This window comes from Felis catus, chromosome B3, assembly GCF_018350175.1.
Source record: "Felis catus isolate Fca126 chromosome B3, F.catus_Fca126_mat1.0, whole genome shotgun sequence".
In the NCBI taxonomy this organism is placed as follows: Eukaryota; Metazoa; Chordata; class Mammalia; order Carnivora; family Felidae; genus Felis; species Felis catus.
Window position 1 is genome coordinate 5,520,484 of NC_058373.1, and position 27,027 is coordinate 5,547,510.

Genomic DNA, 27,027 nt, shown 5'->3' on the forward strand with positions numbered 1-27,027 from the left:
GGACAGAGAGTAGTGCAAATGGAAATTTACATATCAGGAATTGGACTTTTTCTCTCAAACTTTTCTCAAGATATATTTAGAAATGCACAGAACATAAAACCATACTCCCAACAAAAAAATCTTATATTTTCTTTTTAGTCTTTTCTGTTTTCCACAGACCAAAGCAACCAAAAAGTGATTTGGCCGGGGAGAAAAAAAAACCAATATATCTTTTTGAAAGGTAAGTATACACATTTTAATTTATTTTTAAGAATATATTTATATTTTAAAAACAGGACATGTATACGTCTAAGCAGCATGGCGGACACAGACCAAATCCATGCTGGTGAGTTTTGAGAACCATTGAACGTGCTGACAGAGGCAGACAAGGTAAGAATAAATAGTGCTTTGGGGAGAGCAGTAGTGATCAGTAGGGTAGGTAAAGACGTGGACGCTGGAGCAGAAACAACTCCCCAATACCGATTTGTGCAAAGTTCCAGATCTCCACAACAGAAACGGCCCAACCCATCCAAACAGCCTCCCAACTCGGCAACTGCCGGGGTAGATGAACTCGGACCTAGCGGGCAGAGGGATGGGGGGACTCGACCCAGAGGAAAACTGCAGAAACAGAGTTCAGACAGGCATGTGTTCACACACACGTCCCCACAAAGGGCATTGCACAATAACAGAACTGTACACAGTTTAACAAAGGAGCTCCCAGCCTCCCTGTCACCTCTTTGGCAGTAGGTCAGGCCATCTCCACTTCTGACACACACACATCCTCAGCAGGAGGAAGGCTGTCCTGTGTGGCGGAGACAGATCTTTAGGTGAGCGCAAAGCTACTGTAGCCAGAGCGTTAACTCAGCGTCCCTCGACAAAAAAGATGTTAATTACTAGTGACAGCCCACGAGCCAGTATTGCTTCAGGTCCCTACCCCAAGGACCGGCACACTCCTTTTCCCACACCGTGGTGAAATACGACACGCCCTTGCTCGTGCGTCAGCAAGCAGAATTACGGGGTAGAGAAAAATTAGGTTCCATGTGCTAAAATTTGCACTTACTGCTATGAACTAAGTTTTAATGTATTTCTTGGGTCAAAACAAAATCAAGTCTTTGAAGACCCACTAAGCCTATGATGGACTTTGTGACCCTCATTCACTTCTGTAAGTTAGGCCCGTGGTAGTGGAACCTGTCCGGATTCTCAAGCACACCTAAACTCAAGAAAAATGAAAGCCACATAGATAATTAGGTCTAGTCTAGGCACAGGAAGCCACAGCTGGCTGACCGCTCAGGGCCTCTCAGGACTGGATGTTGGTCGAATTGAGGATTCGAGAAGTAGCATCAGATTTGGAAGCCTTTGAAAGTTCTCGCTGTTGAAAAATAAATAATGTCAGTGGCAGTACTGTCCCTCCTCTGCATGCCCCGCCCTTGTAAGCATGGGTAAATGTCAGCACAAGGTCCCCTGAGGGCTGTTTCTCTGAGACAGAGGTCCCTCTCCAGCACAGGTTGTTAGGAACACAAGATGAGAGGCTCTGAGCCCCGTTCTATTAGTCAGAGATTAAGCGTGTGCACACGTATGCCCGGGACCTCGTCCTTAGCCAGTTCGTTCTGTTACAACCTCACAGAATAGCAGTCCCTCAAGTTTCACAAAGTACTCTATTGAGTTGTCAAGCTAGGCAGGCAACAACCTTTGGTCTTTTGAGCCCTGAATAAAGCAAGGGGCCAGACCTTTATCTACCAATCCCTGGGGCTGAGGGCCTTGTAACCTGCTGGTGATATGATCTCATGCTGGAGCACATGGAAAAGAAGATAAAGCACGAATACCACTGAGAAAGAGGTTAGTAAAGGTTAGTCTACCGGCTTTGGTGCCGCCTGGTGGAGTCTGTTACCAGCCAAAGCAGCCAAAACCAGATTAGAGATAAGCAGGGTACATTTAAGCCCCACGGGGATGATACGGGGCTTGGCTAAACAAGCAAGGAAGAGAAAGTTGGACCCTCTGTCCAGCAATCAGCTAGCCAGAGCAACGTACACTTCTATATATAAAACCATACCAGTCATTTAATTTGAAACAAGTGCCATAATATGAAACTGTTTCAATGCTCAAAACAAGCTCTTGCCTTGGGCAACTGCCCCGTTCTGTCACTGCAGCAGTGAGAGCGGGCACCATGGCTTTAACGCCGTATCCCCTCACCCACGGTGAGGAACAGCCTCGCTTCCCAGCAGGAAGATACGGAGGGCAGAGAGAACGCACACTGGTAAGTAAAGGGCACTGCAGCTAAGTGTTAGTAAACACGGAGTAGGTTACTAGGAACTAAAGAGCATCTGGAAAAATCTCCCAATGCCACACATATGCTTTAGCAGCTTAATGAGGTAGAAACAGGCAGAGGCAAGGAAATGAACACTGGCTAGCTCACAGAAGACAGAAAGTTGGCAATTCAGCCCTAAGGGGTTAGTAAGTCATATACTCCAGGAAACAATCAGCACACAGGCCAAGAACCTCATGATGGGCAGCACACAGCTGGGGCTCCCCTCCCCACGTGATGGGGCCTCTATTCTTTCCGGCACATTGGAGGCCTCTGATGTCACAACTGGGGAGGGTGAAGGTCTTCTGTTGTGAAAGACAGGATTAAAAAAAAAAACAACTTTGCCTGACTTTAGGTAGGGCTGAGAATCCAATTCAAGTCTGAACAAGTTTTCTTGTTAATCAGCAGATTAGTCTCTTGGGACTGAAGTCAGATATCCTTGAGGTCCGCATTAGGACTTCTGCTCCTTTGTCAAAAAAAGGTTCTGTGGTAGTACAGCTGAGATTATTGGTTAGTGTAGCCCCGTGCCCAGACGGGAATTAAGCCAGCAGATGTGACAGGTGAGTTTGGAAAGCGGACATGGGACATGCAGGGGTTGCCATACAGACCTGAAGCCCGACAGTGGAGCTGTCAGAGAGGGACGGATCCTTCTAAGAACAAAGAATTAAGACAATTACCAAGAACTCCACCAAGAGAGCACCAGGGCCGTGATCAGAGGGTCACCTCCTGCAGCCAGGGAATGGTATTTCTGAAGCAGAAGGATCCAGGCTAAACGTCTAGTTGCTGCTGCCAACTTCCTTCTTGTATGCTCCTTAAACCAGCCCGCCCCATGCCATGGTCAAGGCAGGAAAGGGATTCTCAGCCTCCAAAGAACTGTCCTCACGGCCTGGGTGCCCTTGGGAAGATACCCACTCTGCCCCAACTGTGTGCTCCCCAGAGACTGGCAGATATTAGAAAAGGTGAATTACCGCAAACTCAGAATAGGTGCTGGCAACAGAATTAATGCTGAAGTTGCGCTGGAGGGGGGCCGAGGCAGGGTACCCACCACTCAGGATGCTGCCGTTGAGCTCCAGGTTCTCCTTGTTGGCTCCATGCCTGCCAGCACGGGGCGTTTTTTTCCCCGAACAAGTGGAAGTGACGACCGGCTGCAGAGAAGGGAAAGGGAGAGATCCGCGCACCATCCTCATAGTGACCCCCCCCCCCCCCACACACACACGCAAATGGCTAAAGGCTGATACCGTCTTTGTTACTCATGGGCCTATAATCCTCTACTTGTGGTTTCAAAAAATACATGAATTCTTAATGACTTGCAAAATACCTATCTTGAGCATAGTCTGTAGAATACTTGGAAGACACACTCAGCACAGATTCCCCACCTCTCCTGATGTGAGAGTACCCGATTCTGTCTAGTGATCAGTGTCGCTGGGCTTGAACCCACACACAGGGACCTCACTCAGCAGCAGCTGAAGACCAGGCTTTGCACTGAACCTAGTTACATCCCGGTGATTCCATGATACTACCGGGGTTCAGAATGACCGCTGGGAGTATTTTGTTGTTGGTTTCTTTTTTTGGCAGATAAGCTGGCTTACTCACAGCATCTCCCTGAAAACCGAATCCAGGGTTCTCAGAAACTCGAACGACGAGGTGGGGCCCCTGGGTAAATGGGCTGGAGGTGTGCTGGGGATGTCCCTTGTACATGGAGCATACATACTAACCTTGCTGCCAGAAGGTGGAAGTCGAGACACAGGGGAGCGGTAGATTGTCCCCCCAAAGACAGGCCGAATGCTGCTGTTGGCCGTAGCGTTGGACATGGTGGTAGTGTTCAGCTAAGGGGAAGAACAGAGATTATGGAGGTGGGGTAACATGCCTGGCAGCCCATCCCTACACTATAGAGAAAGGAGTATGGGAAATAGTCTAAGAAAGATGGGTTTACATGGTTAAGAGCTTTGAGGAAAATTGTGACAAGTGTTGAAAGTATTTCTATCCAGACTGCACTATAAAATGGTAGCCATTTTGTTTGTAATTCTATCATATTTAGGGATTTACCCAAGAGAAATGAAAGCAGATATCCCTACAACGACCTATACATATATAGAGAGCAGCTTTATCTGTAATAGCCAAAACACTGCCTACAAGCCAAGTGTCCATCCACAGGCAAATGGATAAGCAAATTATGCAATGGAATACTGCTCGGTAGTAAAAAGGAGTGGCCTATTATACATGTAACAACATAGATGAATCTCAAAAAACCTATGCTAAACGAGAGAAGCCAAACCAAAAGAAGAATACATACTGTATAATTGTATTTGCATAAAATGTTAAGAGGGGCGCCTGGGTGGCTCATTTGGTTAAGCGTCCGACTTTAGCTCAGGTCATGATCCCACAGTTTGTGAGTTTAAGCCCCACATCGGGCTCTGTGCTGATGACTCAGAGCCTGGAACCTGCTTCAGATTCTGTGTCTCATTCTCTCTCTGCCCCTCCCCCACTTGTAATGTGTCTCTCTTTGTCTCTTAAAAAAAAATGTAAAGAAAAAATTTTTTAAACGTTAGAAATGCAAACTGGGGGCGCCTGGGTGGCTCAGTCGGTTGAACATCTGACTCTTGATTTCAGCTCAGGTCATGATCTCATGGTTTGTGGGTTCGAGCCCCATGTCCAGCTCTGCACTGACAGTGTGGAGCCTGCTTGGAATTCTCTCTCCCTCTCTCTCTGCCCCTACTTGTGCTTTCTCTCTTAAAAAAAATTTTTTTTTTAATAAAAAAGTGAACAAAACCATAAAACACTTTTCGTTCATCAACAAAACACCATAAAGAGTAAAAACACAAACTACACAAGACACAAATGCTGCCAGTAGACATGGCAAAAGGTTCAATTTCCATTAGTAAGGAGGGAGATACAAACTAAAATCATGACACATAACTTACACCCTCAGATGGACAAAGTATGAAAGTATCACCTGTTAACAAGGATCAGAGTCTGACACTTAGGCACTGGCAGCACAGATCATTAATCAGTGCACCTAGGGCTTCAGAAATGTCTGATTAGAGGAAACTTTCAGATTTTATTTTTAAGCAATCTTTATACCCAGTATGGGCCTGAAACTCACAACCTGGAGATCCAGAGCTGCTCTACCAGCCGGGCGCCCCTGACTTCACTCTTGAGAGCAAGGGCCTCTCGCTTCTCTTTTATGCTCAACATGTAGCACAGAGGTCTGCAAACTTTTAATTAAAACATCTTTCTATAATTGATTTTTAGTGTTCTAGGTTTTTAAAAGCTTATCACATTTTTTTTAAGTTTATTTTGAGAGAGAGCGCTCTCGTGCACATGCATGCCAGGGAGGAGCAGAGAGAGACAATCCTAAGCAGGCTCTGCCCTGTCAGCGTGGAGCCCCATGCGGGGCTTAGACTCCTGAACTATGAGATCATGACCTGAGCCGAAAGTGAGAGTCGAATGCTTAACCAACTGAGGCACCCAGGTGCCCCATCACATGATTTTCATAATAAAAAAACTACCTATTATGGGGTGCCTGACTGGCTTAGTAGAGTGTGTGACTTATCTCAGGGTTATGAGCTTGAGCCCCACGTTGGATGTAGAGATTACTTAAAAATAAAATCTTTATAATATCTATTATTGGGGCACCTAGGTGGCTCAGTCAGTTAAGCATCCAACTCTTGGTTTCAGCTCAGGTTATGGTCTCATGCTTTTGTGAGTTAGAGCTCATCAGACTTGGGATTTTCTGTCTCTTCTCTCTGCTCCCCCAACCCCGTGCCACTCGCACTGTCTCCGTCTCCCTAAAAACAGAAAGTGGGGCGCCTGGTGGCTCGGTTGGTCAAGCATTGGAATTTGGCTTGGGTCATGATCTCACGGTTACTGAGTCTGAGCACTGCATCAGGCTCTGTGCTGACAGCTCAGAGTCTGGAGCATATTTTGGGTTCTGTGTCTCCTTCTCTCTCTCTGCCCCTCCCCCACTCATGCTGTCTCTCAAAAATAAACATTAAAAAAAATTTTTTTAATCAAAAAGTAAAATCTATCAACAATAGGGAACTAGTTTAATAAATGATGGTATGTCAAGAGAATAGAATATACAGCTAATAACGAGCATGTATTTGAAGAAAGTTTGATACTATGAAAAAAGAACCACAACCAATACCAACTAGGGGAAAGGCAGAAATCCAAATCATATGTGACCTCTATTTTGTAAAAATACATTATTTAAAAACGAGGAGAAACAGGGACACCTGGGTGGCTCAGTCAAGTGTCTGACTTCAGCTCAGGTCACGATCTCATGGTATGTGAGTTGGAGCTCTGAGTCGGGCTCTGACCTTACCGCTCAGAGCTTGGAGCCTGCTTCAGATTCTGTGTCTCCTTCTCTCTCTGCCCCTCCCCTGCTCGTGCTCTCTCTTAAAAATAAGTAAACATTGGGCGCCTGGGTGGCACAGTCGGTTAAGCATCCGACTTCAGCCAGGTCATGATCTCGCGGTCCGTGAGTTCGAGCCCCGCGTCAGGCTCTGGGCTGATGGCTCAGAGCCTGGAGCCTGTTTCCGATTCTGTGTCTCCCTCTCTCTCTGCCCCTCCCCCGTTCATGCTCTGTCTCTCTCTGTCCCAAAAATAAATAAACGTTGAAAAAAAAAAAATTAAAAAAAAAAAAAAAGTAAACATTTAAAAAAATTAAAAAGCAGAAAAAACAAATACTCTCAATAGCTCTCTTGGAGTACTACACTACAGGTGATTTTTTTTTTTTTTTTTTTAAACTGCCTGCAACGCAGGGCTCACATTCACGGCCCTGAGATCAAGAGTTGCACATTCTAACTGAGCCAGCCAGGTGCCCCTGCAGGTGCTTTTTAAAAGATCTATTGGTTATAAATATGAGCTGAGGAAAGAGAAAGGAAATACTGCTCTATTTCATTTATCAAAGGAAAAGTTAAACTATCCCATTTACTAAACATGAAAGGCTCTCACAGAATATCATTGTCACTTGTTGGAATTCTAGGATGAACCTCTGAAGGTCTTCATCATTACGGAATGGTGACAGTTATGGTCTCCCAAGATTAATCCAAGACCTCAACCACAGGCACACATCGAAGCCAGGTCCTTGACTGTCATTATCAAGTTATTACTTGGGATGAAGTACTGCCTTCTGGTCACACTTTCAGATGGACTCAACCTGGAAGGTCCCCAAAGCCCTTTCCCATCTGCAGGGCAGAAGGCGAAAGGTGGCCAAGAGCCCCAGCCTCAACAACCCCTCACAAACGGTGGTTCACAAAGCCTCACGTTCACCTTGCGCACTTTGCCCGGTGTGTTGGGTACCAGTCCTCGCCGCTTGCTGGGGGTTCGGGGAGCACTGCCATAGAGCATCTCTGTCTCGGTCTGCTTCTTGTTCTTTAGTTGCTGTATGAAAGTCAGAAGGAACAGTGTAAGCTCCCAGGAAAGGAACAGGTCTGGGATGGGGCAGAAGCTGGGCCAGATATCTAGAGCCAAGGGCCTGAACCCAGAGCTAAAAGAGGTGCGGTGGGCTAGCCCTTCAGCCAACCCAGATCCCTGGAAGAGACCCTGGGCTTCTCACATTACCATCGTCCTCTCGCCCGCACTGTGCTCACTTACTCTCTCTTGCTTGGCTCGCTCCTTCTCCATTCGATGCATCTCCCATTGTTCTGTCACATACTCCATGAATTTCTGCCCATTCACCACAAATGCCTGCGAATGCTCCTGTTCCCACATTTCAATCCGTGCCTTCAGCTCCTCTTCCAGCTGAGACCGTAAAGAAAGAAATGTTAATCACTTCAAATCCTTGGTATGAAGCCCGAATGAAAGTATTCTCCCAAAGGAAGACTCCCGCCCCAGAGCACGTAAGCCTAATTTCAGGTAGCTGGACTCACATGGGCCCAGGTCAGAGTGACCAGGAAGCAAATCCTAGGGACGATTTATTCGTAACACACATGAAGGTGGGAAACAGCAAGAAGCCAGAGTCTAACTGGGTTTTGGTGCTTAAAGCTGGAGGCACTGGGGGGACGAGCAACATTAAATGAACAATGTACATTACGGGTCGCCTGGGTGGCTCAGTCGGTTGAGCATCCCACTTAGGCTCAGGTCATGATCTCGCAGTTCATGAGTTCAAGCCCCGCGTCCGGCTCTGTGCTGACAGCTCGGAGCCTAGAGCCTGCTTCAGATTCTGTCTCTCTTCCTCTCTCTGCCCCTTCCCTGCTTGTGCTCTGTCTCTCTCTCTCAAAAATGAATAAACGTTAAAAAAATATATATATATTAAAAAAAACAACACGATGTATATTAAGAGCACCCCAATCTGGGTCCCGATTTAGAATCTACCTCTTATAGGCTATGAAAAGTTACCTAAGTTCTCAGGGCCTCAGTCTCCTGATGCATAAAAATGGAAATGAATCAAATAGAACTACCCTACGACCCAGCAATTACACTACTAGGTATATATCCAAGGGATACAGGTGTGCTGTTTCAAAGGGGCACGTGCACCCCCATGTTTATAGCAGCACTATCAACAATGGCCAAAATATGGAAGGAGCCCAAATGTCCATCAATGGATGAATGGATAAAGAAGATGTGGTATATATATACAACGGAGTATTACTCGGCAATCGAAAAGAATGAAATCTTGCCATATGCAACAATGTGGATGGAACTAGAAAGTATTATGCTAAGTGAACTTAGAGAAAGACAAATAAATGACTTCACGCATGTGGAATTTAAGATACAAAACAGATGAACAGATGAAGCAAAAATAATATAAAAACAGGGAGGGGGGCAAAACATAAGACACTCTTAAATACAGAGAACTGAGGGTTGCTGGAGGGGCCGTGGGTGAGAGGATGGGCTAAATGGGGAAGGGGCATTAAGGAAGACACTTGTTGGGATGAGCACTGGGTGTTATACACATAGAGGATGGATCACTGGAATCAACTCCTGAAATCATTACTGCACTACATGCTAACTAACTTAGATGTAAATTTAAAATGAATTAATTAAGGGGCACCTGGGTGGCTCAGTCGGTTAAGTGTCCCACTTCAGCTCAGGTCATGATCTCATGGTTTGTGAGTTCAAGCCCCACACTGGGCTCTGTGCTGACAGCTCAGAGCCTGGAGCCTGTTTCGGATTCTGTGTCTCCCTCTCTCTCTGCCCCTCCCCTGCTCTGTCTCTCTCTCTCAAAAACAAATAAATGTTAAAAAAAGTTTTTTTTAATAAATTAATAAAAATTAAAAAAATTTTTAATGGAAATGACTAATTGGAAAATACTTTGGAATAGTATCTGGCACTTAATTCAATAAACACTATTACTATTAAAATAGAGAACAGTAACAAAGCCCACAGCACTTTCTCAAAAGTTTGTCTTTTGTTATAGGCTGAATTGTATCCTCCCAAAATTCATATTTAAGTCCTAACCCCCACCCCCAATACCTCAGAATGTGACTCCCCCCCCCCCCCCCAAACAGGTAATGAAGTTAAATGATAAATGAGATCATTAGGGTCAATGTGACTGGTAGCTTTGTAAGAGAAAAATCGGGACATAGGTACATACAGAAGGAAGACCATGGAAAGATATAGGGAGGAAGAAAGTCATCCTCAAGTTAAGGATAGAGGCCTACGAAGAAACCTACCCTACTGATACTTTGATCTCACACTTATAGCCTCCAGAATTGTGAAAAAATAAATGTGTTGTTTAAGCCAGCCAGTCTGTGGTACTTTGCTACGCCGGCCCTAGAAAGCTATTAAGCCTTGATATTCAGTCAGGAGGAAGGCTCAGTATGTACTTATCCTGGCCCAAGCTTTAGAAGAGAAGACGGTTCTGGGGCAAGATGTTTCAAAGCCAAGGATATACAAAAAGTAAGGTGTTTTGTAGCCAAGCAACAAAAACTCTCAGTGGCAGTATTACCTTAGGGAGTATTTTTTGAAGTTTGGCTCGTTGCTTTTCTTCTTTTAGAAGATTTCCTCCGCGGTTTGTAAATCGACTTGGATCTGAAGCTTTTCTCTGTGAAAAATAGATTTTAATTAGAGTAAGCCCTGAGATGGTCAGACCAGTTACTTCTGCTAAGATTCCTTGCTTTCGTAAACTGATCCATACTAAGGAGAGTTCTGCATTCCATCCACTGCAGCAGAGAGAAATGATGGTATTCCAAGGCAAGGGGAGTGGGGTGTGAGCTCCGTGGGCATATGCGAGGTCATCCACTGGGGTGCAGGAAGACTATGGTTCGGTTCCTTTCTAATCTAAGAGTGAGGTTAAGCTTTAATATGGAGTGCACAATGTCACTGGCTCCCTTACTTGGTCCAGATGTCAGACATGACTTGTCACCTACAGAGAATGAGGTATTTGGAGGGACAAGGGAGAGATCTACACTCGGAGGACTTGGTGGTGACAACCCTGTGTACCCACTCAGCTCTGGCATACTAATGATGCAGGTTAAATGTGCCCAGTTAAGAGGTTCATAATCTGGTTTTTATGAAATTAACACTCACAAAATGGGCAAGTTAAAATGTAAAGTGTTAGGCTTCTTACTCTTTAAAAAAAATTTTTTTTAATGTTTATTCTTGAGAAAGAGAGAGGAGGGAGATTGTGAACAGGGGAGGGGCAGAGAGAGAGAGAGAGAGAGAGAGAGAGAGACAGAGACAGAGAATCCCAAGCTGGCTCTGCACTGTCAGGACAGAGCCAGATGCAGGGCTCGATCTCACCAAGTATGAGATCATGACCTGAGCTGAAACCAAGAGTCAGACACTTAACTAAGCCACCCACCCAGGCGCCCCCATTTCTGGTTTTTGTTCCTCTGTCATGCATATATTATATCAGAACAGTAATCTAAATGTGTAATTTGTAAGTGTAAATTAGGTTTATACACTCAACAGTAGGAGCAGATCATCAGAAAAGTTTAGAAACAATCTTGACAATCTGGGGGCTGAGCTTGTAAAGAAATCCTATCTCCTTTCCAGACCCCTTGATTGATGACTGTCTATTAAACACTAACTAAAGGGACAGTAATCAGTTTCTCATCTCCTTAAATACCAGCACATCAACAAGACTTGCTTAATACTCTTCTTTCTTGCATTCAACCAGAAGTTAAGGAGTAACTGAGAACTAGGACGTCTGTTCTGAAACAGCTGTAAGACCTCACGTATCTCTCTCTCCACGTGTGAGTCCTAGTTTCCCACCTATAAACCTGAAGGAGTTGAACTCGGGATTCTCTTAGGACCCCTTTGAGCTCTGAGAAGGACTCTCCTTGTGCCCTACATGTCTTGTGTGGCTCACCCAGTCCCAGTCCCGAGCTCTGAAATGCTTTGAGTGCCCAGTCTACCAGAAGAAAAGGAATTCAGACTAAATAAATGTGCCCTGATACCCAGGCAAACTTTCTAAGAAGACAGCAAAAGTTGGACTGGTAATGAATATTAACTGCCTGCCCCAACATCCACTCTCTCCCTCCTACTAGTACCGAGAACCTGAATTTATCTGTGGCAGCAGGTGCCCCACGCACGCCAGTGCTGGTGTGGGGAGCTTAATATTGGAAAGAGCCCTTAGAGGGGCTGAAGGGGCAATGCTTGAAGTGCAACGGTGGGGGCTCTAGAGCCACTTCGGACCACCTTATAGTGGTCGGGGTAAGGTCCACCCCTTAGTGGTCGGGGAGCCGTGGGCTGGAGCAGCCTGGGACACCACTGAGTGTGGAACAGCCATACCTGCTCTGGATGCTCTACCTCTCGACTTCCTTCATGCAAGAAATTCCTACCTTACTTAAGGCATTAATTTTGTTCTTCCACGTTCCTGCATATAAGCTTCACAAGTACAGATAGGTTAGCAGTAACTCAGACTTACTGATAAAGACAGGGTTTTAGAAGCCTGGTAAAGGGCAAAGGAGAGTGGACTCTGACTGTCCAGGGCAGGCCTTCTTAACACTTGATCGCACTCTAGGGAAACAGAAGCTAGGGCGGTACCTCAAACTCCAAAAAAAGCCTCCAGCTTTCTTCCCACTTCTGGACACCTTCAAAGAGTTCTTTGTGAACCTCATAGTAGTTTCTTAACCGCACGATCTCGGCATCATGGAGCTGAAGCAGATTTTCTGTGTAGTCCTCTGCAAGATACAAGCCCAGGAGATGAAAAACTTCTAGTGTTTAGTAACCCTCATCCTCATCCTCCTAGAATGGAAATCAATTTTTCTTCCATAGAGTAAAAGTGATACGTGAATAAGCATATATCGTGGATAATAAAAGCCAGCTTTGTCACATGATCAGTCTGGGAGGAGAGGAGGGGCTGAGGGATTAGGGTGCAGGCCGCAGCGATGAAGATTCTCAAACCTCTAGGTCATCTCTTGCCTTGTCCTTGGTTTCCTTCATATTCTTCCTTTGCATCCTGCCCACAATTTCTAAAACCACTGCTGAATTTAGTACAGTCTCGTCTGTCAGACTAGAATTCTGCTGAGCTCTTGGGGACAGGCTCTGTGGGCTCAAATGCGGGCTCTGCTGCCTATGTGCCGCCTCTGGGTTAAGTTGCTGAGCATTTATGTGCTTCTGCGTGCTCATCTCTTGACACGAGGACTAAGTGAGATAATATCATTAAGGGTTTGACACTGCACCTGGCCCAGAGTAAGCACCTGACAGACTTGAGCCTCACAACCACAGGCTACAGTGATATACTGCTTCAGAAATCGAGAGACCCCTTACTTCCTAGTAGCATTTGCAAATGTCTGTTTATTCAGGAATGGCAACGGATGCTAAATGGCTTGAAAGGGGAGCCGTATCTGTTGGGTAGAGGAAACACTTCCCAGCAAACGTCTGCCCTCATAAAGACAAGCGAGCAGGCCACACGAAGACCACCACTTTTGTACGGACCAGTATAGTAAGGGGCAAAAGCCTGTCTCTGCTCCTGGCTGTAGAAACACTGGTCCCAGTACTGAGCCAGCTCCACTCGAATCGCCTCAATCACTTTCTTCATGTTCTGCTTCTTCAGTTCCTCCAACCGATCCACTTCCAATTGCAGCTGAAACAAGGAGCTCTGGTAAAGGCGCTTGCCACACATTCATTTTCCCCCGGGAATCCAAAAGCTCCCGTGCCCCTCCCCCTTTTAAATAAAATTATAACACGAAGCAACAGAGGTAAATCAATACTCTTTGCAACAATGAGCTCATGGGAGCCAGAAATCTAAGAACGGCACGCAACAGGACAGAAGAGGAGCAGCTATCACCACCCTCGTCTGGTGCTTGTCTTTTTTTTTTTTTAAGTCATTTTTTTTTAATGTTTATTTATTTTTGACAAAGAGAGAGAGACAGAGCATGAGCAGGGGAGGGGCACAGAGAGAGGGAGACACAGAATCCAAGGCAGGCTCTAGGCTCTGAGCTGTCAGCACAGAGCCCGACGTGGGGCTAGAATTCACGGACCATGAGATCATGACCCGAGCCGAAGTCGGACGCTTAACTGACTGAACCACCCAGGCGTCCCTTGTCTTTTTAAAAAATAAAAATTTTTTAAAATGTTTATTTATTTTTGAGAGAGAGCGCACGCGCGCAAATGGTGGAGGGGCAAAGAGCGAGGGAGACACAGAATCCGAAACAGGCTCCAGGCTCTGAGCTGTCCGCACAGAGCCCGACGAGGGGCTCGAGCCCACGAACTGTGAGATCGTGACCTGAGCTGAAGCTGGACGCTTAATCAACTGAGCCACCCGGACACCCCTGATGCTTGTCTTTAAAAACAGGCTTGCTTGAGGAGGAAGCTGGTAATGACAACAGACTTGACATTTGTAGAGACTGCTGACCTAGCACCCATTGGATTTCTTACCGCTTTCCTGACCTTGGCCTTTGACCCACTCATAACCGTGGCCACAGCTTCTCTCTCTTCTGCAGGTATCTGTAACCTGTCCCAGAGCTCTCGGATTTGAGCCCGCAGACCCTCACACACTGCTTCATTTTGTGACTTTCGCATTTCCAGCTGTGGGGAGGAGAGCTGACAGTTAGGGCAAAGACAGAACAAAGAAGCCCAGCCCGCTGCCTTCCCACAAAGAAATGTCTGGACTCACAAGAAGTACTCTGACTAGATTGAGAAGAAGTGTATTTTTGTGATTCTGAACACAAACTGTATGGCTGTCATTATGGTAGGATCTCAAACACCAAGAACCAAGAATCAAATTTTTAACTTAAAAAATTAAACACTAAGCTAATTCACAGACGGTTAGTATCTCATTCAAAATTTCGATTTCACATTCTTTGAGCTACATATACATTTTTGGCTTAAAAAGTGCAAATCAAAGATGTTCATATCATTTGCTATCTTTATCCTTCCCCTTTTCACTTCTATGGGCTTCTTATTTAAGACTGAAGGAAGAAACTGTCAGCTTTTTCAAACTGCTGGACACGATGGAGTAGTGAGTGGCCATTACCTGCCGTAGCAACTTTTGTAGTGTTGCGATATTCTCCAGAGACAAACAAAAGGCATCTTCATCTTCACACACCACATCTCTTTCAAAGCTTGTGTCTGGGGTGTGATCTAGTTCTTCCATACACAGTATGATCTGTCTCTTTATGTTGACGAACTCGTCACGTCTAGAGGCCTATAAAATAAAATGATTACGAGCCCCTCCAGGAAAGTCAAACCGACCTTTAGGAAGTATGAGTGCAAACAGTATACCTTTGTCTCCCTCAAAGTGGCCACGTGCTGTCTGAACTGGCTCAGCTCCTCTAGGCTGGGAACGGACGAGCTGTCCACGTCATAGTGGGGCAGGCAAAGAATTTCACACAGTTCTTGATCTTGTTCCTGAAGTAGTTTCAGTTCCTGTTTTCTCTCCTTTTTCTGTTTTCGCATCAGTTCTACCTGAGTGCGCAAATCCTTTTCTAGTTGCAAGATGGTCGTCTCTCCTTCCTCCTGCAAGAGACAATGTGCCACTGTTACAAGGTTTCAAGTGGATTTATTCACACGAAGAGAAGGCCAATGGAAGAAGGCTAGAGTGACAAACTTTTTTTTTTAATGTTTATTTATTTTCGAGAGAGAGAGCACGTGAGCAGGGGAGGGGCACAGAGAGAGGGAGACAGAGGATCCGAAGCAGGCTCCACACTGATGTCAGTAAGCCCTGATGTCAGGGCTTAAACTCATGAACTGTGAGATCATGACCTGAGCTGAAGCCAGACGCTTAACCTACTAAGCCTTCCAGGCACCCCTAGGATGACAGACTTTTAGTTAAACTTAACAGTACATCAACTCACGGCCAACAAAATATGGCACAAGGAGGGTCCCCTAAGGAAGGTCTCTAGTAAAGGAAAGGTACCAGGGCACTTTGGCAAGAGGTGAAAAGTGGTTGGAAAGCTTGTTTTGAGTTAGCTATGGGGTAGTCTATTTAGCTCATAACTTGATGCTCATCCTAAAAAGCCTACAAACATCACCTAACCAATACAAATCGATAGTCCTTGCTTTACTCCAACAGATAAACAGGTGGCAGGGGGTAGGGGGGAGAGGCAGTTACAGGTCTTAAAAATTTATAGAATTTTATTCCACACTGGTGAACTAATAAAAACTGTCATGTAATTTAAGGGAGATATATATTTATCACTGTATATCTAACTTCTCACCCGATTTCACATTGAAAGTTAAAAAAAAAAGACTAAAGAAACTATTTGTTCAAAATCAATGATATATATGCCATTTCTGTAGATTCCAAAAAACTACACTGATATCACAATCTGATTGCTCTTGGCTGCCAGGTATGAATTATCATTAACCCCTTAAAGGCGGTCTCCCTCCTAGCCTGATTCCATCTAGATACCCACGTAGTTCTTCCTGTAGCAGAGAGAGGGACCCAAGAATCTTATTGGCACCACATCATAGCCATCCTGTGCTGGCCCTGCACTCACATCTATTCTAATTACCTTGCCAAGCTCCACAGTGGTTTTCACTTTTATGATCCCAACACTACTTATACGGGATCTAACCAGGGACATGTTTTGGAGTCCTGTTATTCATTCCATCCTTGCTGGTGTCCTCATTCAAGCTCTGCCTTGTGCTGGACCACAAAACAGCAACCTGGCAGTGTGGTACAGAGATAATCATGCTCTGAATTTGACTATGCTCTCCTGACACTCCAGCTTTTGAGACACTTCTTCCCAAGTAGCCATTCTGGCTGGTTCACTGGTGTGCAGCTACTGGGTATAAAAAACCACAAAGGCAGGTTTTTTGGTAACTTTCCCTTGTATCACTAGTCCCTTTTGCTTCCTAGGTAGTGCTTTTAATTTTTTTTCAAAGAAAGAATAGCATGGTACCATCTGTACTTAGCTCTTCCTTAGAATTAAAAAAAAAAAAAAGGTACATTATATATTATTTATATATATTAATATAAATATTATATATTAATAATATAATAATATACATAATATGTATATATATTATACACACACCCCACAAATATAGGGCTTGTTTTTGATCAAAGCATTGCACCACTTATTAGCTAGTATCTCTCAACAGGGCAACTCTTCACATGAGTGAAAGTTACTTTGGTGAAACTAAGTAACTAGGTGACAAATTCTCCCTGCTTTCATGGCCAGGATTTCACAAGGAAACCTTCCACCGGTAGCCCCAAGTCAGAGTTCCTTCCTAATCTCAGACCCCAGCAGGATCCCCTGAGACTCTGCCATGTACCTGAAATGGCTCAACGTGTAACTCGCTGCACAGGGTATTCAGCTCTTTTTGACAGATGGATATGCTTTTGATGAGCCTTTCCTTCAGGCTCTCCTCTTCAGCAATCATCATATCCAGGAGGTCCTACAAAAGAGAATACAATACAGTCCCATAAAAGTCTGAGGCCAATGGGGGGAAAAAACCCCAAACCAACAAACGACACCAAAACCTTCATAATTTCAAATTCTTTTTTTTTTTTTAATTTTTTTTTTAAAGGTTTATTTATTTTTGAGACAGAGAGACAGAGCATGAAGGGGGGAGGGGCAGAGAGAGAAGGAGACACAGAATGTGAAGCAGGCTCCAGGCTCTGAGCCATCAGCCCAGAGCCTGATGCGGGGCTCGAACTCACGGACCGCAAGATCGTGACCTGAGCTGAAGTCGGACGCTTAACCGACTGCGCCACCCAGGCGCCCCTCAAATTCTTAAGAAAGGACTTAAATACAAAGAAAACCAGGAAGAGCCTGTGACACCTTCGTGTCACTTCTGTAGCTATGTCAGATGAGACACCAATATCCTTATCCCTGAACCGCCGTAAAGAGACCAGTACTACCCAACTCACCTTGATATGCTTCTTTACAACCTCCGTTCTTTGTAACCGCTGGTCCTCTGGAATCCCAATTAATTCCCATATTTCCCGAAGGTGATTCAGAGCTTTCTGGAGACATACTATTGACTCCTCCGCCAGCACCTCACTGAAAAGCAAAAGAGAAGCCAGTAACATGAGCCACTGCCTCCAGACTAAAATAAAAATTTACTGAAACGAAATATACTAGTTTCTCAGTGGCCTGAAGGCTAAAACAAATTGAAAACAAGCATTCAGCTTAACCACTCGTCTCCCCAAAACACAACACTGGCAAAGCAAAATTCAGTTTTGCCTTACTCTGGAAGTTCAATCTTCTGAATAATAGAATGTGGACTTTCATCAACAATTCTACCCATGGCAGTACAATACAGAATTATAAAAGAAAAACCAGACAGGAGCGCCTGGCTGGCTTAGTAGAGCATGCGATTCTTGATATCAGGATTGTGAATTCGAGCCCCACGTTGGGTGTAGAGATTAGTTAAAAAAAAAGAAAAAAGTAGGGGTGCCTGGTGGCTCAGTCGGTTGGGTGACCAACCAGCTCAGGTCATGATCTCACAGCTCATGAGTTCGAGCCCCGTGTCGGGCTCTGTGCTGATAGCTCAGAGCCTGGAGCCTGCTCCAGATTCTGTGTCTCCCTCTCTCTGCCCCTCCCCAACTCACACTCTGTCTCTCTCTCTCTCTCTCTCTCTCTCTCTCTCTCTCTCTCTCTCTCTCAAAAATAAATAAACATTAAAAAAAAAAAAAAAAAGTAAAGATAAACCAGACAAAATAAAATCCCACCAACACAAGAGCTTGCTTGGTGAGAAGATCCTATAAAACAGGTGGCAATTTATCACACTAATTTTTTGTTCTTAAATTACAACTACTGACTTACAGAATGGCTAAAATTACAAAAGATAAACATCATGTTTTGGTGAGGAGGCACCTGGGTGGCTCAGTTGGTTAAGCGCCTGACTCTTGATTTCAGCTCAGGTCATGACCTCGTGGTTCCTGGGATCGAGCCCAGGGTCAGGCTCTGCACTGACAGTGTGGAGCCTGTGTGGGATTCTCTCTCCCTCTCTCTCTGCCCCTCTCCAGCTCATGCGTGCACACAGGCTCTCTCTCAAAATAAACAAACATCAAACACGAAAGTGATGGTGAGGATATAGAAAAGCCAGAACTTTCATAAAGTTGGAGTATAAACCGGTACAACCACTTTAAAACTGGAGGCAGCACCTATTAAACCTGAACTTAGCAGTTCCACTTTTATATGCAGGTCCAGCAGAAACGCACACATACGCACTCAAGGCAACAGGAATGATCAGAGCAGCACTCCTCATAATAGCCTAAGAGTAGAAACAACCCAGATGTCCATCAACATAATAAACAGTACATTCCTATCATGGAATATTACAACAATGAATACACAACATGGATAAATCTCAGAAACATTACGAGAAACTATGCTAAACGAAAGAGGTCAAATGCAAAAAGACTACGTACTATAGGATTCCATTTTATGAAGTTCTAGAAAAGCAAAACTATAGTGAAAGAAAGCACATTAATTGCCTGGGATCAGGGCAAGGGATCAAGAGCAAAAGAGCACCAGGAAATTTTTTCAGGGTGATGGAGTGGTCCTAGATCTCAACGGTGATTACCTAACTGTATACAATGACCAAAATTCGAACTGTACATGTAAAATGAGTCAGTTTTACTGTATGTAAGTTATACCTCAAACCTGAAAGAAAAAAAAGGAAGTAAAACAAACTACTGTGGAAAAACAAACAAAAGTTGGAGAAGAAAAGGAAAAACAGTCTTGAGTGAAAAAAGCCAGACAAGAAAGCATATATCACTATGTGATTCCATTTATATAAACTTCAAAAAACAGGCAAAACTAAGGTGTACTTTCAGAAGGCAGGACGGTGATCCATTATTCTGGGAGGTGGTGACTGGGACGGGGTACAAGGAACAATGGTTACCTACATGTGTGCTGACTTTGTGAAAATCCATTGAGTCTGCATTTGAGTTTATGTACATTTCTGTATGTTATTCTTCAATTACAAAAAGCTCATTTAAAAATTTCATTGTTTATCTGAAATACGAATTTAACTGGGTACCCTGCATTTTATCTTTTTTTTTTTTTTTAAATTTTTTTTTTCAACATTTATTTATTTTTTTGGGACAGAGAGAGACAGAGCATGAACGGGGGAGGGGCAGAGAGAGAGGGAGACACAGAATCAGAAACAGGCTCCAGGCTCTGAGCCATCAGCCCAGAGCCCGATGCGGGGCTCGAACTCCCAGACCGCGAGATCGTGACCTGGCTGAAGTCGGATGCCTAACCGACTGCGCCACCCAGGCGCCCCTGCATTTTATCTTTAAAAAAAAAGTTTACTTTAAAAATGATAACCAGGGGTGCTTGAGTGGCTCAGTTGGTTGGACATCCGGACTTTGGTTCAGGTCATGATCTCGTGGCTTATGGGTTGGAGCCCCACACTGGGCTCTGTGCTGACACCACAGAGCCTGCTTGGGATTCTCTCTCTCCCTCTCTCTCTGCCCCTCCAGTGCATGCACCCTCTCTCAAAAATAACATTCAAAGAACAGAGAAATTTTCTCTCCTTTCTTAGATACAAATGGATAACAAAGACATTGCTCTGGCACCAGAGAAACTAGAATCTAGATGTGCTTTGCCACCAGTCAGCAGTGAGGCCCAGAACAAGTCACTTAAACTGAGGGTGTGCCATCTACAAATGATGGGGCTAGGGCCTCTCACTGGCCCCCTTTGTGCCTCAGGGTATTCAGTGGCTCTTATGAATCACCAGGCTAGATCTCCAAGAATAGCAGTTTCTCCATAGGCCTCAATATTTTCTAGGGTTCTACTCGGACAGTTCAGAGCCTGGAGCCTGCTTCCAGCAGAGAGAGCCCGTCTCCCCTTCTCTCTGGCCCTCCCTGGCTCATGCTTTGTCTGCCTCTCTCTCAAATATAAATAAACATTAAAAAAGATTTTTTTTTAATACATAAATAAAATAAAGGTTGCCTGTCCTGGGTGAAGAGAAGTTTTGGCACAAACACCAGTTGCCTATACCAGATGGCCAGTATCAATACCCAGATAATGAATAGCATTTCCGAGAATTTATTGTAGGGCGCCTGGGTGGCTTAGTAGGTTAATGTCCAACTCCTGATTTCGGCTCAGGTCATGATCTCAGTTTGTGAGACTGAGACCTGCACTGGGCTCTGCTCTGACAGCACAGAGTCTGCTTGGGATTTCTCTCTCCCTCTCTCTGCCCCTCCCTTGCACATGCTCTCTCTCTCTCTCTCAAAATAAATAAAGATTAAAAAATATTATTCATATCCATTCATTTTAGAAACGCTAACATGTAGGGACCCCTGGGTGATTGAGTCAGTTAAGTTTCTGACTCTTGATTTCAGTTCAGGTCTTGATCTCAGGGTTGTGAATTCAAGCCCATGCTGGGCATGGAGTCTACAAGGAAGACAGGAAGGAAGGAAGGAAGGAAGGAAGGAAGGAAGGAAGGAAGGAAGGAAGGAAGGGGAAGAAAGAAAAAAAGAAAGAAGAAAGGTTAATATGTAATTAAGGCATTTATTTCATCTCAATTAACTAGTTAATTATTTTAATCTCAATTAACTAAAGTTCAACTACAGAGTTTTCCCAAATAATCCCTTTGCACTCCAATCTTAAGATAAAAGAATGCATAAACCAAAAACCTAATTTTCACATTTTATTAAAAATAACCTACATGGGAATGCAAGCTGGTGCAGCCACTCTGGAAAACAGTATGGAGGTTCCTCAAAAAACTAAAAATGGAACTACCCTACGACCCAGCAATTGCACTACTAGGCATTTATCCACAGGATACAGGTGTGCTGTTTCGAAGGGACACACACATCCCCATGTTTTTGCAACACTATCGACAATAGCCAAAGTATGGAAAGAGCCCAAATGTCCATCGATGGCTGAATGGATAAAGAAGATGTGGTATATATACACGATGCAGTATTACTCGGCAATCAAAAAGAAGGAAATCTTGCCATTTTCAACTACGTGGATGGAACTGGAGGGTATTATGCTAAGTGAAATTAGTCAAAGACAAAAATCATACAACTTCACTCATATGATGACTTTGAGACAAAACAGATGAACATAAGGGAAGGGAAACAAAAATAATATAAAAACAGGGAGAGGAACAAAACAGAAGAGACTCATAAATATGGGGAACAAACTGAGGGTTACTGGAGGGGTGGTGGGAAGGGGGATGGGCTAAATGGGGAAGGGGCACTAAGGAATCTACTCCTGAATCATTGTTGCACTATATGCTAACTAATTTGGATGTAAATTTTAAAAAATAAAAAGTAAAATGAAACTAACTAAATAAATAGAAGTGTAAAATATAAAAAAAAAATAATAATAACCTACAAGATCTGGGGTACCTGGGTGGCTCAGTCAGTTGAGCGCTGACTCTTGATTTTAGCTCAGGTCATGATCCCAGGGTTGTGGGATCAAGCCCCATGTCGGGCTCCACACTGAGCGTGAAGCTTAAGATTCTCTCTCTGGGGCGCCTGGGTGGCTCAGTTGGTTGGACGTCCGACTTCGGCTCAGGTCATGATCTTCCGGTTTGTGGGTTTGAGCCCCGCGTGGGGCTCTGCGCCTGGCGCCAGTTTCGGATTCTGTATCTCCCTCTCTCTCTGTCCCTCCCCTGATCTCTCTCTCTCAAAAACAAAGCATTTAAAAAAAGAAAAAGATTCTCTCTCTGTCCCTCTCCCTCACTTACACTTGCTCTCTCACATAAAAAAAAAAAAAAAAAAAAAATGATCTACAAGATCCAATCTGTGGTCAATATTCAATTTGAACGTAAAACCCTGGTGTTGAGCCAGACCAGCATGGGGCACTGCTCTGAATGAGGCTTACTACTTCAGAGAATGCTCTCCAGTCTCTTCCAGGCTGCCTGGCCCACTCCACTCTAGCCAATCTCCACAGGACAGCTAGGTTCTTGTGAAAACAAAATCCAGTCAGGCTTAACTGCTCCCTTCAAATTTTCCCATTGCCCTCAGGAAACAGTTCAACCACCTTCAAAGGAAAGGCTTTCTAAAACCTTTCTCCAGGTTTGTCTCTTAATCTCTCCTACCCCTCATTCCCTAAGACTCCAGCCAAGGGGACTTCCGGAACATTCCATAGATGTGTTGCTCCTCACTCGACCATGTGTAGCTTTCAGTTGTTGATGCTGCCATGCTTCTGCCCATTACCTTCTACCTGCCATCACCTTCTGCGGACAGCTGTGGATTCCTCACGGTCATTTCTACCCCCCCCCCCCCACCCCGTAGACCATAGACTCAAGGACAAGGACTGCCACATCTTATCATCTTCATTTTACCAGGCCCGAATGCACAGCAATTATTCAATAAATGTAATATGAATGGCCTTCAGTTCCTGCCAAAGGTTCATTACGCCTCTAACGTCTAGTTACAATTCAGAGGAGATTTATAAGCAGGGCTGCCTAGCTCTGTAAAACATCCAGAAGGTAAAGCGATCATTTTCCTGAACGATAAAAATCTAGCACAACAGGAAAAGAATCTGAATAGACATTTCTCCAAAGAAAGATACACAGGCCAAAAAGCACGTGAAAGCAGACTCAACAGCACCAGCCACTAGTACAGTGCAAACCAAAACCACAGAGACACCTTCACAGGCACCAAGATGTCTGTAGTAAAAGACAATAGCAAGTGTTGACAGGGAAGTGGAGGAACCAGAAGCCTCATACACTGCTGGTGGGAATGTAAAATGGTGCCGCCTCCTTGGAAAACAGTCTCACAGTTTCTCAGTTAAACACAGAGTTACCATATAACCCAGCAATTCCATTCCTGGGTATTTACCCAAGAGAAATGAAAACATGTCCACACAAAACTCGTATGCAAGTGTTTACAGCAGCATTTTTACAATAGCCAAAAAGTACAGACAACTCAAAATGGCCACCAACTAATGAATAGGTAAATGTGATTTTCCCATCCAGTGTAATATTATTTGACAATAAACCTTGAAAACATGATGCCAAGGAAAGAAGCCAGTCACAAATGACAAAGTATCATATGATTCCAAATAGGCCAGTCTACAGAGACAGAAGTAGATTAGTAGTTCTGTGGGGCTGGGGAGTAGGCAGGGAGGGTGGGAAAGGGGAGTGACTGCTAATGGGTATGGGCTTTCTGAAAGGAGGCTGAATATGTTCTAAAACTGACTGTGGTGGTAAGTGTAGCACTCCGAATATACTGACACCTGTTAAATTGTATGCTACACAAAGGTAAGAAATCGTTTAAAAGACCATTTGAGATCTTTTCCAGTCCAGTGACTTAGGTTCAAGAGACTGGAAAAACCAGACCTTTTTACAACCTTTTGCGTCCTTGGGATGTATTCTTGTACGTATCCTCAGCTTTTCAGTGATGTGCTAGAAGAAAAAAATCTCAAATTTCCACCTTTTAGGAAGTTCCCTGGATCTATTTACAGGCAGTATATAATTGCACCAAGAGAATTATATTCACAGTGAATGTGCTAAGGCATCTTATGACCATACTTTTTTGAAACGTCCAGTTATTCATTCAAATATACTACTTGAATGTTTATTATATACAAGGTGCATCCTAAGTATTGAGGATTCAGCACTGAACAAAACTGACATCCCTGCCATTTTGAAGTTTACATTCTAACAACAACAACAACAAAAACTGATAAGCGAATCTCACATTAAATGGTAGTAAGTGGTGTGGAGAGAAATCAAGCAGAGAAAGGGGACAAGGACTACTGAAGGTGTAGGAAAGGGGAAGTGCGGTTTTAAAGAGATTGGCCGGAAAGACCTCCCTGAGAAGGTGATCTCAGCAGAGACCTAAAGGTGGTAAGGAGTCAAGCCACAGGACATGTGGGGGAAGAGAGACCTGGGTGGGGGAACAACAGATGCCCATGTCTGAGGCAGGACAGTGCCTGGGGTTCCAAAACAATCAAGGACTCTAGTGTGACTGGAGTAGAGTACAACAGGACTCCAGAGGCTTTTACTCTAAAATACAGAATATTGGAGGATTCTGAATAGAAGATAGGGCATCCAGCCTTGTGGCTCCTTGTCTTGTGTTGACAATAAGCTTCAGGAGGCCAAGGCAGAAGCCGGGAGACCAGGCAAAAGATAATGGTGGTGACCTGGACCCGGGTGGTGACAGCAGAGGTGGGGGGGAGTGAGATTATGGCTGGTTTTTGAAAGTAAAGCTAATCTTAGGAATGAAAGAAAGGGTTGTCAGAGTGACAGAACAATCAGCAGGAGTGCTCTGAAGAGTGGAACACTTTTTTTTTTTTTAAGTTTATTTAGTTTGAGAGAGACAGAGACAGCGTGAGGCAGGGGCAGAGAGAGAGGGAGACAGAGGATCCCAAGCAGGCTCTGCACTGTCAGTGCTCGAACGTGGGCTCGAACCCATGAAACCATGAGATCATGACCAGAGCCAAAACCAAGAGTGGAACACTTAACTATCTGAGCCACCCAGGCTCCCCAAGAGTGGAACATTTTTTAACTCCTTGAAACTTACACTCGCGTGAGAACAGTTCTCCAAGTAGAAGATTTGGAATTCCAAACACGCATTTTCCAAGAGGCCCAATATTGTTAAAGTAATCAACCCCGAGGGATGGTTAACAATTACAATTCTGTCCATACTGCTTTTAGTTGGCGGCCCTAACCTCGCCAGAGGTTAGCAGTTCGTATAGTGTAGATATTTGTTTTGGTTTAAATTGGATTTGCGATCTACAAATCTCATGTCACTTAATTTTGTGAAAGTAAGGTGGCTAAATTAATTAGTAAACAGCTAAGTTTTTCAATTAAGTCACAACCCCTCCCCCCCCAAAAAAGCCTTCAGATGATTGCCAAAATTTTTAAAATACCAGCTTTATTGAGATTATTTTTATTCTTTTTAAGTTTATTATTTATTTATTTGAGAGAGAAAGAATCCCAAACAGGCTCGGCGCTGACAGCACAGAGCCGGACGTGGGGATCCATGTCACCAACGGTGAGATCATGACCTGACTGTAAATCAAGAGTCTCACATTTAATAGAGCCACAAAGACGCCCCTATTGAGGTTACTTTTAAAGCCCTGCCTGTTTTTCCAGTGGTACCATTCTTTGTACTAAATTCCCATTCTGTGGAAGGCAAGCATTTGAAAAAGAACTATGGGATTAGTAATTATGGAAGGAAAAGCCTCCTACAGCCACAAGGCAGCCAGTCTGACCAATAACTGCAGACTAGCCATGAATCATCACTGCCTCACCCGCTGCTTACAGAAAGTAAGGTCAACGTTTTTATTACTCTTAACACAAAACCTGTGCCCTGGTTTTATTCTTATTTTAGAACAAATTTGGCATCTGTGCCCTTTTGGAGGTTACAGTCTAATAGCAAAAGAAGGGTGATAAACCAGCACAGCATACATTAAATGGCAGTAAGTGCTATGCAGAGAAATCAGGCGGAGAAATGGGGATAAGAGAACACGGACATGCACCGTCCTGTCGCAAGTCACAAGGCTGGTGAGTAGCAGTGTGGTGAGTCTGGTCCCAGCACTGCATGAGTTGTTGTTAAAACCACCGGAAAAGAATTCCTTAATGGAGTTTCTTTCTTTCCTTAACGTTTATTTATTTTGGGAAGAGAGAGAGAGACAGCACGAGCAGGGGAGGGGCAGAGAGAGGGGGAGACACAGAATCCGAGGCAGGCTCCAGGTTCCAAGCTGTCAGCACAGAGCCGGACGCGGGGTTCGAAACCGTGAACCGTGGATGACCTGAGCCCAAGTCCAACGCTTAACCGACTGAGCCGCCCAGGCGCCCCCTTAAAGGAGTTTACGTTGCAAGGAGACCCGGCTACTTTCCAATTCAAGTAAAATGTTAGCACTGCAGCCCCGACGCCGCGGAAGCCAAGGAGAAATGAGAACGGGCCGGCCTTATTTAAAGAGAACCGAGAAACCGGCCCACAGAAGAGCCGGGACTTGGAAGGAGCCGCCGGGCCGAGCGGCAGCACCTGAAACGCGGCGGGCGGGGCTCGCGGACACCCGGCGCGTCGGGGCCTCGGGAGCGCGCGGCCCCGGCCGGTGAGCTTCGGGCCCGGCCTCAGCCCCGCCGGCGCCCTCGGGCCGGGCGCCAGCTCTGCGCTCCGCGGCCCTGCCGGCCGCGCCCGGGCCTCCCCCGGCGCGGGCTAACGTGACACCCGCGCCCGGGCCGAGGGTCGTCTCGGGGACCCCGCACCGGCCCGCACCCGGGACGGGTGTCGCTCCCTCCCGCGTCCCCCGGACTCCCCCGCAGCCCGCACCTTCTCCTCATGGCGGACGCTCCAAGCAGCCTGGCGTCGAGGCCCCAGACCTCCACGCAGGGCCGAGCGCAGCAACCTCCCGCAAGCACCGGCGGCCTGGCTCCGGGTCGCGGCTCCGCGAGCCGTTAGGCCCCCGCGGAATTTCAAACCGAGCCCGGGGGCGGAGCGGCTCCACGATTGGCGCCCTGACCCGACGCTCCTC

The 27,027-nt window shown here is 45.1% G+C and overlaps 2 protein-coding genes across 21 annotated transcripts in view; one reads left to right on the plus strand and one right to left on the minus strand.

Annotated features, from left to right (window-relative positions):
* The window catches only part of RCCD1 (RCC1 domain containing 1), a 33,925-nt gene extending 25,236 nt beyond the window's left edge, over positions 1-8,689 (plus strand). For 3 of the 9 annotated variants that reach the window (XM_019831852.3, XM_023254905.2, XM_023254906.2), the window contains one exon: positions 139-2,649. In XM_019831852.3, the coding sequence (XP_019687411.3) occupies positions 139-336 (198 nt within the window). In that variant the 3' untranslated portion in view covers positions 337-2,649. Of the gene's footprint in view, positions 1-138; positions 2,650-3,856; positions 3,926-7,268 lie in introns of those variants that run through there. The other 6 variants (XR_006598831.1, XR_006598832.1, XM_045058774.1 and 3 more) reach the window with 6 other exon arrangements.
* PRC1 (protein regulator of cytokinesis 1) lies at positions 211-27,027 on the minus strand. Of its 12 annotated transcripts, none has more exons than XM_045058767.1 (15): positions 26,826-27,027; positions 17,496-17,628; positions 16,898-17,020; positions 14,900-15,133; positions 14,652-14,822; positions 14,054-14,203; positions 13,112-13,259; positions 12,218-12,354; positions 10,176-10,271; positions 7,880-8,026; positions 7,556-7,666; positions 3,997-4,107; positions 3,250-3,426; positions 2,890-2,928; positions 211-781 (listed from the first exon to the last, which is right to left on the minus strand). In XM_045058767.1, the coding sequence occupies exons 1-15, from the start codon at positions 26,834-26,836 to the stop codon at positions 728-730; spliced, it is 1,842 nt and encodes a 613-aa protein (XP_044914702.1). In that variant the 5' UTR covers positions 26,837-27,027; the 3' UTR covers positions 211-727. The 12 variants fall into 12 exon arrangements, with proteins under 12 accessions (XP_044914702.1, XP_044914700.1, XP_044914701.1 ...); XM_045058765.1 differs by having other exon boundaries at positions 211-1,348; XM_045058766.1 differs by having other exon boundaries at positions 2,890-2,931.